We start from the raw sequence: 18,477 nt of genomic DNA on the forward strand, positions 1-18,477 counted from the left end.
AACTACAAAGAACCTTAAAAGCCATGTTTGAAGAATTAAAGCAGATTTTATTCGTGCAAAGTATTACAATTAATCAAAAACTCTTGGAGTACTATGACAGGTATAATCAGAAATGAAGACCTTGGAAAAACAAATAGTTGGTAGGAAAACTGGAGCAGAAGGAGAAAAGATGGAAATGCAGGACAGTAGTTAAGCAAAAATATACACTGTTAGGAATATATGGATATAGTCTTACCTGTCTTTTTATCTTCTAGACCCAGACACAGAAGACCAGGCATGCTAGAGATACAGTTCTTAAGCGAACCAAAAGAAGATGGGGCCCTATTCCATCTGTAATGTTAGAGAACTCACTGGGACCATTTCCACTGCAAATACAGCAGGTATATTTTAGACGAATCCTAATTTTATGACCCAAGCTAGTTTTTTATGTGACTTTTATGATAAGAGACAAACAAAAGTGAGATTTCTTATATTGCCTCCTGATGCTGTTCCTGCTATTATTTCTCTGTCTTGTTCTGTCCTGTTCATTGTGTAACTTGTGAAATAACTGGTGATCATAATTATTGGAATGAACTGGAAACATGCAAAAGTTTTGAAAAAGAGAGAGGCATGTTATCGGGAGAGAGCTCTTCGGCCTGGAAGACAGTGGAGTGTGTAATTAAAAAATAACAAACTGACCCCCACAAAACATTGCCTAGAAAAAGGATTTGTTGACACAAAGTGGGGGAAACCTTACCTGTTTGTCTACATCCTTTCCAGAGCTTGAGGTGTATACCTGTAGCATTGAAGACTGAGTAGGGCCTATATTATTAGGAAAAGTACTTACTGTAAGAAAACAAGTAGGCGTGAAAGAGAAATGCAAGAACTAAAGTTATCATAGATCCATCTAGCCTTTGTTAGATTACAGAGTGGCTGGTAGCAGATGTGTAGAGACAAGTGTAATAACAGAGTCTGTGCAGAGCAATCATTCTTCTACTAATCTTACCTTCCTAACTTCTGGCGTTCAGTAGGTAAGGAAAGTATTTGAGGAGGAGCGTGTTTATAAATAGATAACCGCTAATGTTACCTCCTTGGTGCTTGTGATGAGATGAAAGAGGCTATGTGAATTGGCATATCTGTGGACTATACTCTAGGTGGTCCTCTTTCTCTCCTCTCTTTCTCTCCCTCTCCCCGCTCCTCTCTTTCTCTCCCTTTCCTCCCTCCTCTCTTTCTCGCCCTCTCCCCCCCCACTTTGCTTTTTCTCCTCTAGTTTCAAACCACATTCTTAATGAGTGCACTAAACCAAAAATCTCTTGAACAGGGACAGAAATAATAAACCATCTGTATCTGAATGTGCCTTGTATTCAGTATTCTAGAGAGATTAGATCTCAAAATAAATGACAGTGTGCATACAAAACATTTTTTTTGTTCAATAGTTGTAAACACTTCTGAGGTTGAATTAACTACCCCTTCTCATGTACACACATTATAAAGGCAGTTACATGGCAAGCTGTTCTCCTATGAAGTTTAAGCTGCTGAAGAAGTAGAAGTAAATCAAGTTTTTTTTCTTTTTTTGAAGAGTTCCTGCTTGTGCTAAATATGATCATGAAAAGGGGGAAAATGTATTAGAATGATGCTGCTGTTTTTCCTTGGGCTTAAAACTGTGTTCTTTATAGGTCCAGTCAGACACAGCTCAGAACTACACTATTTATTATTCTGCAAGTGGACCAGGAATTGATCAAGATCCAAAGGGTTTGTTTTACATAGAAAGAGAAACTGGAAATATCTTTGCTACTCGTGCAGTAGACCGTGAACAATATCCAAGCTTTCAGGTACAGGCCTATATTGTGCAAATATAATTACATCCTTTTTTTTTCTGTCATGCATGCATTTGAAAGCTGGGTTACAGGGGAAACTGGGAGCAGACAAGATCTGGAATCAGCTATCTGTTCTAATATCTTTGGTGTTGTAGAGATGAAATCAGTGACATGTAAAGAAATAGTTGGTCATCTAGGTCTTGAGAGTAGTCTTGCTTTTCATTGCTTAGACTCTGATTACAGCATAAATGTAGCAAGCTATTGAATTTGCATCACTTCTGGGAAGTCTTTGAAGTTACTTCAGAGTTTTTCAGGGAAGATTGAAAAGGTCTGCATAAAAACAAAATCATGAGAAACTCTAGGTGGCCTTGGTTTTGTGATCCTCTCTTTCTCAAGCTGTTCAGTTTTGTTATTTTGTTAACAAGGTGCACTGCTCTCTCTACTGGCTGAGAAGTGTAAGACGGCATTTAGTAGCAACAAACAGTTTCTAAATAGTTAGGTAATTTGCAGTACCTATTACTGCATTTTATTAGATCATGTTGTAATGGGCAAATAGTTTTGCTGTTCTTGATTTTGTTCTACACAGCAATATTTACCTCTAAATTTTTGGTAAGGCTGTTATTGCCTCATAGACACCAGGAAGAAATGTGTTCAAGAGACTTGGAAAAAGTGTTTTGACAGAGTTGGGGGGAAAAACAGGGATTCAAATACTTGTAGTGCGAGGAATTGAAAGGGAAAAGCTTGGAAAGCATTTAAAGGTTTTGTGTTGCTGTCGTCATAAGACATCAGTCACTTCCCCTTCCATGTGGCTGAAGAGCCTGGTCTTGAGAAGGGTATGCTTGGCACATTGTATGTCATTTTATTGACTCCTCCATTCAACTGGAAGTGAAATAATGCTTCATGTTACTTAAGCATGAAGTGAATTACTGAATTTGTCTTACAGATCATTTGCTTTGCAACCACTCCAGATGGTTATTCACCAGAGGTACCACTTGTGCATACAATCAGGATAGAGGATGATAATGATAATGCTCCATATTTTACACAGGACCTGTTTGAATTTTCTGTCCCTGAAAATTCCAAACCTGGTAAGAATTGTTTTAAATAAGTGAACACAGTTACCACTACTCAGCCCGGTTAGGTACCAGTATGACTGGGTGTAATCCTACCTTTTAATCAGTTTCAGTGGGATTTCCTAAGGAGTATTTCTTTATAGCAAAGGCTGAATTTGCAAAGACAAGCTCAAGATTTCTTAATGATTAGAAATCCCAAATTGCCATCTCAATCATGGTGAAAAGCATTGTTTAAAAAGTTTTTAAAAACTGAGATGATGCAGTGTTCCTAAAACCGTGTAAGAATTTCAGAACATTATCCTTTTCATTTTATCCATAATCGCCAGTTCCATAAAATGTTTTGATTTTAACATATTATTTTCCTAAACAACTAAATTAGTGGTATTCTAAGGTGTAAAATGCCTTTGACTAAGCTTACAGTGTTTGTCCAAGCTGATGAACAGATGTAGGACTTTTTTTTTGGGGGGGGGGGGGGGGGGGGCAGGGGAGAAAGTCTTGCTTCTGCCCATACCTGTAAAAGGCAAGGATTTGCCCATTAGTAAGAGGATAAAAACAGGGAGAAAGGTGGACCCCAGAGAATAAGGAATGCAAAAGCTGTGGTTTGCCATTCCTTGCTCCATCTCCTAGGCTAGGGGTAGAGTGGAGAAAGTCTAACTTGTTTCACAAAAAAGGAAGCTGTCTTCCCCTTCATCCCAATCTACTAGTTGCATTTCATTCTCTGAGCTGCTCTACTTCTTACTGGGTGAGTTACTCATTTAAAGAGAAGTTCCAAAACTTGTAGGAGCTGTAGGAATGAAGTACAGCAGTGCTCCTTGTGAAGCAGGACTGCAGTTTGGACCATGCCAGAAAGCACCAAACCTCTCCCTCTATCCTCCCGACAACTCCTCTTCAGCTATGTTTGGGATGCTCGCTGTCAAAAGCAGTGCTTGAAGTTTAAACTTTTAGTATTTCTTTTGAGTGTTCTTTAACAGCTGCAATAATTACAACTTTTTCTAAGAAGGAAAAAAAATAGAGGATTAAAATAGACAATTTTACACTTAACTGTATTTTTACTATTTATTGTGTTTTTAATATTATTTTTGTTTAGAGCTGAATGACAAACTAGCTATTTTCATGTACCTAAAATAGAAGTACCTAGTCAAATAATTTTTGATTATTTACATCTTTTTTCTGGAACTAAAAATTGCTGTATTGTGTTCATAGGTGTAATTGTTGGAAAAATGACTGCAGAGGACAGAGATGAGCCTTATACTCTGCATACTACATTGAAATACCGCATTGTGGCACAAAATCCACCAGTAACCCCAGCATTTTCTTTACATGGTGACACGGGTGTCATTTCTGTATTATTACCGCAGCTGGACAGAGAGGTGATCTTTCCTGAAGCATCTTTAGCTGTCATCTAGTGCACACACATAGCTGGTTAACTCTGAATTGCTAACATGGGAATCACCAGATAAATAATTTCTGTTACCCTCTTTTTTGTTTCCCTCTCTAAGAAGCTTCTGAAGCTTTCCAGAGACCTGTAATTGGTCCAAAGAGTTTCTGTATAGATCTACCGTATTCTAGCCAATCTTGGCAGGGGACCTCCTGCTGCTCTTCTGTGCGACCTATGGATAGAAAAATTCTTGGATTTTTATTCTTTACCTCTTCATGAATCCCATGAATCACTGTTTCCTCCTAATCAAACTCCATTTGAGATGCTTCTTGCTTCTTTACAGGGAAGATGAACCAACTTTTCTGGAAGTAGTCAAGTCATCCTATACTGAACAGAAATAACTCCAATATCTGAAACCTAAACAGTAATATAACATTTCCTAAAATTAAAGCACAAACCATTTATCCTTACCAGCTAGCTTTCAAGTACAGATGATACAGGACGTTTTAGTTTTTATTTTATTTGGGGTTTTTGTTTGGATAAGATGTCATATGAGAGATTGTTTACACTAGAAAAAACTGACAGGCATGTGTAATTCAAAGTAGTATTTCTAGCATAAGACAGTAATTCTAGGAAAAAACACTGCTATGGGCATGTCTTTTTTGAGGATAAAGAGAGTCATGTTCTGGCATACTTATGTTGCTTCATGGCTGAAAATCCACACTAGCAGTGTGTTGCAAAATTGTGCATGTGCAGGTACACTGCTCAACTTTTTTAACAAGAGAAAAATGCAGCAACTGTGAGCATTACCATGACTACTAAGGAAACAATCACAGTGACTGACTACTGAGGGGAGGAAAGCTTGAAAAATGAGCCCACTGTCTGTCTTTTAAAGATAAACTTATGAAGTGGAACAGAAGATTTCTTTCCTCCACCTGAAAAACCTAATGCTACTTCCAGGCATTTGAAACTGGAGTTACTGTCTTGATTTACAAACTCCCTTGTTTTGTGCTCAGTTGTGTCATGTCGTCCTGTCCCCCCCACTCCCCAATTCCCTCTTCCCTGGGTTGTTCAGGTATTAATAAGGCTAAAAAAAGCCTTATGCTCTTGTGACTCAAGTCAGGGATTTAAGTGGGCTGCTTATCAGTGATCACCTTGGAACCGATAAGGGATCTGACTCCTTGCATGCCAGAGACACTGCCAAATGGCAGGCGTTGCCTTGTCCTGCATAGCCCAAACAAAGGCTGATTGCAGCACCATTTCTGGCCATCCTCACTGAAATAAGAGACATGCACTGAAATACTTCACCAGCTGGAAACCTAAGGGAATGCTTTGCCGCTCCAAAGGGCAGACATAGCAGATGAAAGTGCATCATTTGTATCTTCCAAAACTTCAGGTATTGGGAAATAATGCTGACACTGTGAAAAACTGTATTACAGGATACAGGATATCGTGTACACATTACTAACAGATGCTGAACTTAGTGCTTCTTAACCTCTGAAAAATATTTTACTTGTTTTCCCTTTGAAACTATAAAAGCCCCAGAGCTAATTGCCTCAGTTTGTAGAGGAGCACTGAATTTAGAGTAGAGTTGGGGAATGGGAGTAAAATATTTAGCTTCTACTCTTGTGTGTAACTGTGTTTAAAAAAATGAATATGTCCAACTTCTGTATGCTTTTATTCATCTTTTCAGCTGGTACCCAGTTACACTTTGTTAGTTGAAGCGAGAGATATGGCTGGTCAGCCTTTTGGTTTATGCACTACAGGAACAGCTGTCATTAGAATCGAAGATACAAATGACAATGCACCATCCTTTAAACAGACACAAGTAAGTCTTCATAAATGAAATATCTGTAAAAAGGTAAAAAAACCCAAAACTATCCCCTTTCTGTTTTCCTGGTGGGCAGTACCTCAAATATGAAGTTTAGTGCCATGAAACAGTTAATGCCAATATAGACATTTGAGAATGCCCTGTTGGTTGTTGTGCTGTTTGGTAATTAGACCTATTGGTATATTAGTTGTTTTGAGTCATTTGTCATTTCTCCATTGGGAGAAAGCTGGCATGACTCATTCATTCACTTCTGCTGCAATGCATAGTCCTAGAAATCCCATAATTTAACCATTTTCAGGGAGGGGACAGATTCACTCCTGAGCAGCATCATGACCTTGTTACCGTTTGATGAACTTTTAGCAATTTCTGTGTTGCAAATGAAAATGTTAGTGTCAGTGAAGTAGATGCAAGGTTTTTCACCAAGATTTTCTATGCTTTTCCAACTTTTTTTCTTCTATAGAAGTAGTATTTAAACTACTTCTTGTTCACCAATAGCTATAACTCAGCCTTAAGTCTTTGCGTATTGCAGCCATCAGGACAGAGAGTATGTCACAATAACCGTGTATACAGCTCAAACACCACAGGACATTTTGTAATGCAAAATTTATGAAAAATAATTCATTATCCAATAATTCATATACCCATGTTTTATCCTTTCCACTCACTACTGTAGAATGCCATCAGTAATATTAATTCAGAATCGCTCTTATCTGTGCTTCTTGAGCTTGTACAGAGTAACACAGCTCTTTAAAAAGATAAAAAAATACGAAAAATCCTTTCATCCTTTGCCATCCAAGTAGAGACATATTTCACACTTCTAGTGGTTTGTTTATATATATTTTTTTAATTTACTCCAATGCCTTTTCTAATACTTAGCTTGATCATGTTGTATGCAAATCAATATCTGTAGCTGATGTAACTGAGGGGAACTGTGCTAATTTACCTTTCCTGGAAGAAGAATTCCAGACTTATTTATGTCAGTGATAGTTTGAGTGTATGAAGGAGCTGAGATTACAATTGTCCTGGCAGAAAACATTTACTGTTTCACTTAGGGTGTAAGGGAGGAATGGAGAAAATATGCTAATGCATGAAACCAAAATAAACCATTACAGTAGCTTAGTAAATTGACCCCTTGGGTTTAAGTAGTCTTATTTAATACAGTGTTCTTCAGTCCTGCATCGTGCATTCTCTGATTTAAATTGATTTTTTTTTTTTATATTCCAAGTATGAAACACGAGTGGAGGAAAACAGAGTGAATGTAGAAATACTGAGAGTCTCTGTTGTTGATCTTGATGAACCTGGATCACCTGGCTCGGGAGCAGTGTATGAAATTATAAGAGGAAATGATGATCGGTCCTTTGAAATTACAACAGACAAAAACACAAATGAAGGAATATTGTGTGTTGTTAAAGTAAGTAAAAATGGAACTGCTAGAGGAAAATTTGGGTGTCTTCAGGTGTTGCTTTTAAACCCAATAATCTAGAACTCATTTTTATTCAAAGAATACCTGTAACTCTCAGGCAAATCATGCTTTCTTCCTGATCTGAACTCTCTTCTAGAGTAGATTGCATAATGCACTGCAAATGAGGCTCATGTGTGATATATAACCTACAAAACTCACCTTCCAGACTGCTCCTCGTTTTTTTGTGTGCAGAATTCAAGGAATTCTCTTTGATTTGTCATTCCAGAAGAGCTTGGTGCTTTTGCCTGGTTCCACAGTTGGAGTTGTTTAGATTTAGGGATGTAGCTGGGGAATTCTTCATGGATGGGTTTTTAACAGAAATGGGAGTGTACAAAAGAGGGTAGGGATGAACACCTCCTCCAGTCTTGTTCTCTCTGGGAGGTGATTAAATTTACTAACTCAGCATAAAACTCTCCAGGTTTTATTTCGCAGGATGATGACTTCTGGTTTGCTTTTCTGGGGTGTAAGGAAGTCTGAATACACATAAGACTCTGTTAGTTTAGTTACTTGTTATACCCCATACTTTACAGATGTGAGGTAAAAGTGCCAGTGTACCTGTACTCCAGCATGTCCCTTTGCCTCTTCATGCCTCTTTTTCATTATGTTAAAACTGCAATAACAGGTTCTAAGGAACAGAGAAGATTAAGATTAATATTAAAATTTGAAGATGTAAATTATAAGGCTAGAGATGCCAGGTAAATTTTTTTTTTTAATCTATTATGTTTTTGGTTGCAGGTAATCATTACAGCTTTTTCTAAAGCTATGTCCCTGGTATATGAACTCAGTTGAAATTTTTTATATTTAGTGTAATACTGTGGTAGACTGGAGAGTATTATGACTCTAGGATATAAATAGCTCTATTTTAATATGATGACCTTGGAGAAGTTGTCTGAAGAATAAATGGTAGATACTTACTGATCAACCCCACAAGTTCAGCTATATTTGCAATGGATGAAGTCCTACTAGGAAATAAATACAGGTGCTAGCAAGAAGCGTGATTGACCTGTGTTGGAAAGGAAATACACATAACCTAAAATATTGGCCAACTAGATACGGGAGGAGAAAATCCCCCACCACATTTAATGCCTGTCTCAGTTCCATTAGTAACTGACTATCAGAGTATTTATCTAAAATTTTACAGTTGGTGCTTACATTATTAGGGCTAGTTCCTCAGGTTCTTTTCTTTGACTAACTTAGAACTTAACTTTCTTTTTTTAAATTGTGTCCTTTTACTATGTCTCAAGCTGGATGTTCCAGAAGGATAGGTGTCGTCTTTTGTAAATAAATGTGGTACAGTTTTATCTATTTAATAGTTGGGCAGTGAAAACAATACCAAGTTTTGTATTGGTTTGAAGGAAAAAAACCAACAGCCCATCTTTGTTACAGGGACTGGACTATGAAAGTGCCAAGCAAAGGATCCTTGTGATTGCAGTCAACAACGAGGCACCCTACATGCTGGCACCACATTCACAACAACTTTCCCAGAGCACCAGCTCTGTTATGGTGCATGTCCTGGACGTGGACGAGGGACCAGTGTTTAAACCCTGTCAGTTACGCCTAGATGTTAAAGAGTGTGAGGAGATTGGGACGACTATTGGGAGATACATAGCAGAAGATCCAGAAACTGGAAATAGTGAAGGCATAAGGTATGAAACAATGTTACTTACTAGTTTATTTGGAGCACAACGTGGATGGGACATGGGAAGGGGGAGATAGTTGTTGATGCTGTGTGTATGTGTGTGTGTGCACGCACACGTGAGTGTATATGAATACATGTATCTATATAGGTATGTATATATATTTATGTACACATGTATGTGTATACTTGAGATCTTTAACTAAACAAACAACTTATTCTTAACAGCTACCGGATACCACCTGGACAATGTAATTGGATCAGCATAGATGAAGACTCAGGTGAAGTCAGAACCATTAAAGTCTTGGACCGAGATGTAGCAGAAATGAGACAAGGTCAATGCGATATCTCAGTCCTCGCAATAGACAGAAGTAAGTACTAAATGTTGTCAGTATTCTTTGTGGTTTATAACAGATGTTTATGTGCAAATTTAGTGGGGGGACAGCTACACTGGTTCAGTCCAGAGGCTCACCTAGTCCATTGTCTTGTCTTTGGGATAGCTCTATCAAATGCTTAGAGAATACTATATAGCAGGGAAAGCATTTAAGAAATAGGTGCAATTTCTCAATGTTTTCAAAAGTTACCTGCTCCCATTTAAGATCCTTTGTTATGTTTAAATCGGGAGATTCTACTGCATATTGCATTCCTTTTATTTCCTGACTATTTTTTGAAAGTGATAGCACCTGGCAGCAGTGATATTTACAACAGGGACATTAGAGAGAGAAAACTTTTTGTAGAAAAAGTTGTTGATCTTGCAACTCTTATTGTTTCCTCCTCTGTTTGACTTCTTGGTGTCTTGCTTTTAGACATTCTTAATTTAAAAGGAGTTCTAAGAATAACTGTATTCATTGTTGTATGCTGTTGCACTCTTACTCATTCTCAGACATATGGGTTCACACCCTGTATTGCTCAGGTGATGAGCTCTTACAAACTGTTCTTGGAAAGGTTGTACACTCAGATTCTCATTCTAAACCAGGTTTTGGTTCTGATTTAAAGTGAATAATCATCTATTCTTTCTGACTAATTTGAGTATATGCATTTATTGTAGGAAAAGACACAGTTTTGCCTTGACATCATCTAATCAAGAAAATTAAATACACTTTTCACTTCCCAATTGCTAAATGTAGCAAATGGATTATCAAAGGAAAATGTTAGGCTTATAGGTCACACTTTTAATTCTAAAATACATATCTTACATTAGAAAGGAAAAATGGACTGCCTTTATAAATCCAATGGCAGGATTTAGTTTGAGCCCTTATGTGCTTAAACATCAGTGGGAGTAAAGAGCAGACCTTTGGAAGTTGCTTTACAGCTAAAAATTCTAACTCTGTCCAAAGCTTGCATATTAAAATTAAATGTAAATAATATTTAATTTGTTTAGAACTTCTGTTGCATATAAATTAGACATGATATATGCATCTGCAATCAGGTGTCTCTAGAGAAAGTTTTAAAAAGTAAACTTGGTGTAATTTCACTAGAATGTGTATACAAACATTGACCATTCCTATGTTGGAAAAAATGTAATTAGGAGGGAGAGCTCATTCACTTCTTGCATGTAGACTTTGGTGACATAGTATGTGTCACTGCTGAATCCTGCTACCACATGGTGACTCAGAGGGAAGAGGACAGAAAGAAGCCCACTGTTTCTGAAAATGTTCGTGTTCACAGGGAAGTGAGGGAAGGGAAAGTGTAATTTATTTTCTCCTTCCAGAAGTAAAAAGGCTGGAGACCTTTATTTTCTGCTTTTGACTCTCACTTTGACTTACCATCCTTTACCCCTGATTTATGGACTCTTTCTCCTGTCATCCTCCTTTTAGAACAGTGTCTGTCACCACACAGATACACAAGCTCAACAAAATACATTGTCTGCATGTGCAGAATATGGAGCTTTGGGAGCTGTTGATCCACTCTACAACCAGCTGAGCAAAGAGAAGCAGCCAAGAGAGAGCTGTGAGAAGTCCCTCTCTCTTTTTGGCTAAATCTGCAGCTGCTTTCCACCTTACTTCTAAACTTGGATATTACAGTTGATGATAGATTGTGAAAGTTTGGAGTAGAAATAAATATGTGAATGTTAGAAGTAAGTGCTAAAAGTGGTTATGTTTTATCTCATAGATGGCAAAACAGGCACTGGAACAATTCAGGTTTTCATCCAGCCTGGGAACAAGAATTACCCACGAATCACTAAAACTGAGTACATAATTTGCAGAGACAGAAAACCGATCTGCCTTACTGCACAGGATAGTGATGAGTCTCCTTACAGCACACCCTTCGTATATCACATAACTGACCGTAGCTTGGCTTCCATGTGGAAGATAACTCGACACAACGGTATGTGAAGACTTCTTCCTCCTCCTCACTTAGCTGTAGGATGCTGGAGGAGGCTTTGCTACATCTCCCTTGGCTGGACTGTAAGAATAGATTGAATGTATGTATGTTTGGAATTAGCATAGTCAGTGGGGCTAACAAGGTAGCCCTGATGTTCTCTAACAGTTCCTCAGTTTCATTTGCTGTACAGGAGATCAAGAGTATACCAGAAATAAAAGGGAATAGCTAAAGTATTCTTAATCTTAACTGTCCTGAGTTTGAAGCAGTTTGCAGAAGTTAAGAAGGTGGCATCACAAAGGCAAGGAGAAGGATATTATATTCTACCTCTTAAAGCATAAACAAGAATCTGTCGCAGCATCCTTGGGTCAGCAATCAGCTGCTGTCTGAAATTATGATGCAAAAATATCAGGTGGGAGAACAAAAACTCATGTGATGCCTTGCATCAACACCTCTGGAAAAGGAAGTATGCATTCATAACTCATAAGGAATTTAAGAATGGAATGGCTAATACCCCAAAGAAAAATATGACTTTTCTTAGGCTGCTATTATGGTGGAGAACTAGAAAACTGAAACTTGACCTGAAATTGATTAGAGGCTGACTAAAAAAATCCTGGCAGTTGTTTTTCTTAGTACTACTGTCAGCCAGCATGTTTTCGGTAAAGCTGAGCTGGGTGAAAGGAAACATTACTATGTCCCTTAATATATTTATGTTAATTTTTATAATTTTGATAGAAGTAGATAAACAATTTATTATGAAAGGAATCACTGTTTCCAAAAATTTGCTGATATAAAAATTTATGGCTTCCTGATGGGTGCCATATGATAAGACAGCACATGCATTTGCTACTATGTTGTCATGAATTAGCCTGAAAAGGGTCTGATTCTGAAGTGTTCTGTCAAACATTCAGTAATGAAAGGCAAAAGCCAGCAAAGTCTGAGAACAAAAACATCTAAGAGTTTCAAAGCTTATATTAGGCAAATTGAAAAAACATTTTAGGTGGTACATGTAGTTTCATATACCTCATCATAAAGCAACCATTATGTACAACATAGACACTGATGTACATACTTTTTACAAATGGTTTCTTTCGCCCTTTAAAACATGTGGTCACTAATCATTGCCACTAAGCAGGGCAGAAGACTAAATAGATTTTACTTCCCACTGGATATAGCCATAGAGCTAAATTGAGGAAGAGGTATAAATTAAGTTTATGATTAATTATTCCAATCACACTACCAGAAGTGCTTCTAATAGATTTCAGTTCAAGCCCAAATAGTGTCATTTACTATAATGAGCTGAATCAACTTCACAGTTTCAAATTGTATGTTGTCAGAAGGCTGTATAGGGTTTGCTTCTTCAATTTTAACATTTAAAAGGTGCTGAAAGTTTAAATCTTTCCAAGATGTAGTTTTGTGTCAACACATTTAAGCTAGCTTTAAACTAGCTAGTGTGGATCTGGTAGCAATATAGGTGTAACAGAAGGGGAGATTGTCATTATCGTCTCATTTGTGACAACAAAGTTTCAGGTATTGTTAACACTAGATCTGGTTTTGTCTTTTTTTACAGATAATTCTGTGTATCTTTCACCAAAGGATGATATTCCATTTGGAATATACAATATTCCTGTAAGTGTCACTGATAATGGAGGAAAGGTGGGAGAGAACCACATAACAGTTAACCTCTGTGATTGCGTTACTCCAACCGAATGCAATGGCAAGACCCGTTTACTTTCTGGCGGAAATGTTACTCTTGGTGTGTGGGCCATCCTTGCAATGATCTTAGGATCACTATTATTGCTGTGTAAGTACACTTGTGGGTTTTTTTTTAATGTGAAGTGCAAACCACTTAATTTTAAAATTAGCTGTGAGAACCTGATTCAAACTTGATTCAAACATTTCTTTTATTTAGTCAGTTGTGTAGCCCTCATTACTGATTTAATTTACCTGCTCTATTTGTATCGGAATCACAGACTTCTTGCTCTCATCTTATCCTCTAGTTACTGTGTGTGGATTTTTGTTTATTCTTTTAATTACATTTTATATAAGATGTGTGTGTTTTCATGTTAGCAAGGCCAAAACACCTGCAGTCAGCACTTGAACCAAAAGAGGATGGGATTTGTAGTGCTTACCAGATCTTGTCCTGAGGCGAGTATAGCAAAGTTTGTTTGTGAGTTTAGTGCTGGGTTTGGGATGCACATTTCTGTTTGTAGAAAACCAATTTCCTAGAGCTTCTTGTGACCTTTTTTGTGTCATGGATTAAAACATGGAGTATCTGAAACATTGGATTTTACAAGAGCCAGCATAACCTTGAAGGACAGGTTGAGTACTTCCACAACAGACCAAACCCTTGAATACATGTGGTGTTACTGGAGTTGCCCAAAGACTAACAGATTCTTAGCAGGTTAATATTGCTGTTAACCAGTGAGGTGGTGACAGTGATATGTAATAGCAAAGCCAGGTCATTTTTTTTTTACCAGAATCAGACATAGTCTGACTAATAACATCTTTAAAAATCACCAGTGGACATGCTACATTAACAAGTGCTTCAGAGTTTGGTTTTTTTCATTTCTTTTCCATTTTTTCTGGTAATGATCAACCTGTCTGTCTTGTCCCTGTTTGATCTCATCCAGCTGTTCTTACTCAGGTAGATAGAACACTGGGACCTGCACATGTTTTGAAGGTTAGATAGATCCATGTTTTATCTAAACAGGGCAGGTACCCAAATTTGTGATATAGCCCAGAGGTGGAACTTACAGATGTGGGGATGCTCAGTAGGGGGACTGTGTGAAATGTCTGATAGGCTTTTGTCACTATCCCTTGACTGTATCCCTCCCAGAGAGGCCCATTATTTTATTGTGGCTAGGTTTTACCCTGTGTATCCTCTGCTGAGTGCTGTCATGGATGTCTTGTTTCCATCTGTCAGCATCAGGAGGCAACCTGCCAGAACTACTGATGCAGACCTTGCTGACAACTGATAGCTGCAGAAAATAAATGAACTTGAAAGTGACTCTTGGCCAATTTCCACGGAAGTTTATGTGTTCAGAGATCGGATTGCTCAGTGGGCAGTTAGGTAGAACTGTTCTGTTTCTCGTGGGCTTCTTTATTTTTAAGCTATCAACTTGAAAAGAGAAGGAAAAAGTAGTTCTCTGAATGAAATGTTGAGTACTTTGTTTAGGAAAGGTATTAGTTGCTCATGATTCTTTTATACAAAGTAATTTCTGGCTGAGTCTCTGTGACAACACAAAGTAGTAGTATAGGAGGAGACAACACAAAGTAGTAGTATAGGACGAATAAGCTGAATATAAGGAATTAAGTAAGGTTGTTCTGTAACATAATGCTTGAAGTCCTCCAGGGTTCTGCTCAGCTTTTTTGTGAAACATAAGTTTCTGGTATTGGGACCTTTAGCTTGCCTGTTAATTCCTTATGATATAATTTGACATCTGCATATTCATACATGAAAAAGTCTTAAGTACAACCTTGTTGTAGGCATAAAACATGATTTTTCCCTTGGATTTGGTCTAAATTTTTTATTACTGTGAAATTTGCAGTCACAGTGTTTTCATAAAGTTTGCTTGCATTTCTTTTGGGGAAACCAAGATGTGTTTTAGAAGAATGAAATAATTCAACAGTATAGTAAAAACTCCATGTACTGTTTGAAAAAATGTATATATGTACAGTTTTGAGTATGGGCATTTTGGAAATAATTTTTTTTTTTTAAACCATACTTGATGCTTAGGCATTTAAAAAGGATAATACAACAAAATTCATTATAGAACAGAAGTAGATACCATTATGAAGTAAAGTTCATAGTATCTTTCTCATTTATTTCCTTTCCTTAGTAATTCTGATCACAATTTGTGGCTGCTGTGGCTCTGGGGTAATGCACAGGCATGTGACTGATGATTGTGCCAATCACAATTTAATAATTTCAAATACAGAAGCTCCAGGAGAAGAAGTGATGGTAAGTTATCTGTCTACTTCAATGTAGAAACATATAATTAAGATATCCATGGCATTTCAGTTTGAGAACAGGACCTCCTGCAAGTAAGTGATTTAGTAAATAAACAATAAGCAATAAATGCAGGGAACATTAGATAAGAAATAAGCAATAAAGGCAGGGATAATTAGATGTGCTTTGCTATTTAACAAAAATTTGAAAATTCTTACTTTAGGCAGAGTTGATAGTACCACATATGTTTAAACATACCCTGTAGTTGTTAGTCTGGCTTCTTATCATTCTTCCAGAATTTAATAGTTTGATTGGAACTTTCAGGTGAACATTTTAATCACTTCGATCATTTTCAATGATGAGATTAGATGGAAATTTACTATTTTGTCTATGTTGAATGTGTGTTTATGGCAAAATATTATTGCTTTTCTTTGGAGAAGGATTTTAAATTTAGCAGATTGTAACTGTAAATTACAGGTGGAATTTCTGCCCTTCCCCTGAAAAATGACCCCAAATACAGTTGATTTTTGAGTCAATGGGAAAATATAATTGAACTGTCCATGTTCATGACATACGTTCTTGCTTTTGGCATCTAAACTTATTTTAAGATTCAGTCTACCATGAACGTAGTCCAGCCCAGGACTGCGCATACACAAGGACTTAGTTCCTCAGACTCTTCCCCTTCTCCTCTGTCCCCCATACCCTGGCTTTGCCCTCCCTGAGAAAAGATTAGTTTAAAAACTATTGAGTTTACTTCACATTGAAAACTAGGTAATCCTAATGGTGACGTGTGTCAAATTTCTCATTGGCTATGAAACATAATGTAATGTCGTTACAAACTGTAATGTAGTTTTTAATTTGTAATCCCATACTAGTTTTTCCATATTTCACTCAGTATACAGACAATGTGTGAAGAAACAGAATGAAATTTATGCATATGACTGTATATCTGGCTTAATGGGTTACAGGTTGTTGACTTTGAAAACCAAACATTATTTTTACATGATAATTTAAGAAACTAGCATATGGATTACAGTACAGCTTTAATTGGAGTAAAGATTCAGTTTTTAAATCTCATATCATATTTAAATGTTAGTTAATTTTTCTCCCTTGTCATAGTATCCTTTCCAAAGACCACTTACTGATTTTTATACAATAAGTACTAAGAATAGCTTTTTGTTCAAAATATCACAGTGCAAAGCTGGAGACTTTCCAGTTTGCAGTACTGACAATTGCTGATTGCTCTTTCATCCTTTGAATTTAAAAAAAGAAAAAAAGAAGAAAAAAAAAAAAGGAAAAAAGTAAAGGTATCCACACTACTGTATCTTTTTTTTAGGATCACAATATAATTCCTCTACAAAATACAAATGATCAAGGAGGATACGGAATAAAAACAGGAGATCAACAAACATTTGAAATGGTAAAAGGAAGAGGACATACCTTGGAATCAGTGAAGGGAGGTGGACATCAGACTCTGGGATCAGTTAAAGAAGGAGGAGGACAGCCTATGATGGATACATGTAGATACTCCTACTCAGAATGGCATAATTTCACACATCCTCGTTTAGGTGAAGTAAGTATTCTGAAACTGGTTTTTTGGGGTTTTTTGAGTGTAGGTTATGGTCAATATATACAGACTTTTCAAGGAAAACTTGTATTTGTGCTAGAAAGGTGGCTGTCTGGTTTTGGTTTTGTTTTGTTTTTCCTCTCCATTGCTCCCCTGCACCTCTTTTGGAATATTGCCCTTTGAAAAAGTCATCCTTTACCTATTTTAGACATAAATATAAATGACTCTCTTTTCTCGGCTTAAACTATAGGCAGTATGCTATTTTTCATTTAGAATATTTATTCATTCTGAATAATTACTCAAGCTTTTGTGAGTTTTTCTGAGACTGTCTGCTTTTATTCTAACAGCTTGCATTGTACTAATTTAAACACAATACTTACCTTAGCAATGCTGCAGGAATGAATGTACAGCATTAGAAATGTAGTTACTTCATGCTTTGGAGATCAAAAACTCTCACTACTTGCCTAACTAGTTATGTGTAAATCAGTCTTTTAATTTCAAGTGGATTTTAGTTGCTTGACAGGTTATTTAAACAGGTTCTTCCTCTTTTATTGTTACATATATGATTAGTCAGAAATTATTTCTTTATTAAATACTTATATTTTGTAGTCTTAATGATATAGACCAATCATGTGCATTTTTTGTATGTAGGAATCCATTAGAGGACACACTCTGATTAAAAATTAATCAATGAAAGGTAAATCAAAAGAAATTATTTTTATGCAATATGTTTAGGATAACAATTTAAGAAAATAATAAGGTGTGTTCTCTTCCTATACAGAAGGTGCACCTATGCAGACAGGATGAAGAACAGAAGCATTCTGAAGATTATCTCCTTTCATATAACTATGAAGGAAAAGGATCCTTGGCTGGCTCTGTAGGCTGCTGCAGTGATCAGCATGAAGAAGAAGCACTTGACTTCTTAGATCAGCTGGAACCCAAGTTTAGGACATTAGCAGAAACATGCGTAAAAAGATAAATGTGCCTTTCACAGTGTTGAAAAAAACTGTAAATAAGTGGCTGTCATACTTCTGCAAGATTAGGTATTTTGGAATTGAGGGGGGGAGAGGTTTATCAAAGTTAATATAGACTGGTGAGATTGTAAGTAACTCTTACTTCAAAATTACAACTTTTTTTTAATCTCTGCTAGACACGTTCCATCAAAAATAAGGAATTCAAAATATTTTTTCTTTAGACTATGTTAATATAGTTAATGCTAGTTTCTACTTAGATTACATTTCCTATTCTTTGTGATTACTTAAAATGCAAAACTTAGTATTGTCCTTTTAATTGATTATTCAGCTTCAAAATGTTACTGTATTTGGCTTTGGAGAAGGAAAGCTTTTTAATTCACTGTTTCTTTGTTTTCTTTGAATTCTGTAGAAATAAACCAAAAAACATTACTGGTGAATATCAAATACCTTGTTAATTTTTAACTTATGAACTGAGATACAAAACAC

The 18,477-nt window shown here is 36.7% G+C and overlaps 1 protein-coding gene across 1 annotated transcript; it reads left to right on the forward strand.

The window, feature by feature from the left end:
• The first annotated feature begins 320 nt into the window (after positions 1-320).
• On the forward strand, positions 321-18,074 carry LOC141933192 (desmocollin-1-like). The gene is made up of 13 exons (XM_074847633.1): positions 321-380; positions 1,656-1,811; positions 2,740-2,884; positions 4,073-4,239; positions 5,941-6,075; positions 7,304-7,489; positions 8,927-9,186; positions 9,405-9,547; positions 11,289-11,504; positions 13,069-13,302; positions 15,341-15,462; positions 16,787-17,023; positions 17,799-18,074. The coding sequence occupies exons 1-13, from the start codon at positions 336-338 to the stop codon at positions 17,994-17,996; spliced, it is 2,244 nt and encodes a 747-aa protein (XP_074703734.1). The 5' UTR covers positions 321-335; the 3' UTR covers positions 17,997-18,074.
• Positions 18,075-18,477: the final 403 nt, after the last annotated feature.

The sequence above is a fragment of the Strix aluco genome, chromosome 1, assembly GCF_031877795.1.
Source record: "Strix aluco isolate bStrAlu1 chromosome 1, bStrAlu1.hap1, whole genome shotgun sequence".
Taxonomy (NCBI): domain Eukaryota; kingdom Metazoa; phylum Chordata; class Aves; order Strigiformes; family Strigidae; genus Strix; species Strix aluco.

What these genes read in the sequence shown, in the direction of transcription:
- LOC141933192 (XM_074847633.1), top strand. Translation starts at nt 336, where the DNA reads ATGTTAGAGAACTCACTGGGACCATTTCCACTGCAAATACAGCAG. An exon ending in TACCGCAGCTGGACAGAGAG is followed by an intron (nt 4,240 to 5,940) that starts GTGATCTTTCCT and finishes TCATCTTTTCAG; the next exon opens with CTGGTACCCAGTTACACTTT. An exon ending in CACATCCTCGTTTAGGTGAA is followed by an intron (nt 17,024 to 17,798) that starts GTAAGTATTCTG and finishes CTTCCTATACAG; the next exon opens with AAGGTGCACCTATGCAGACA.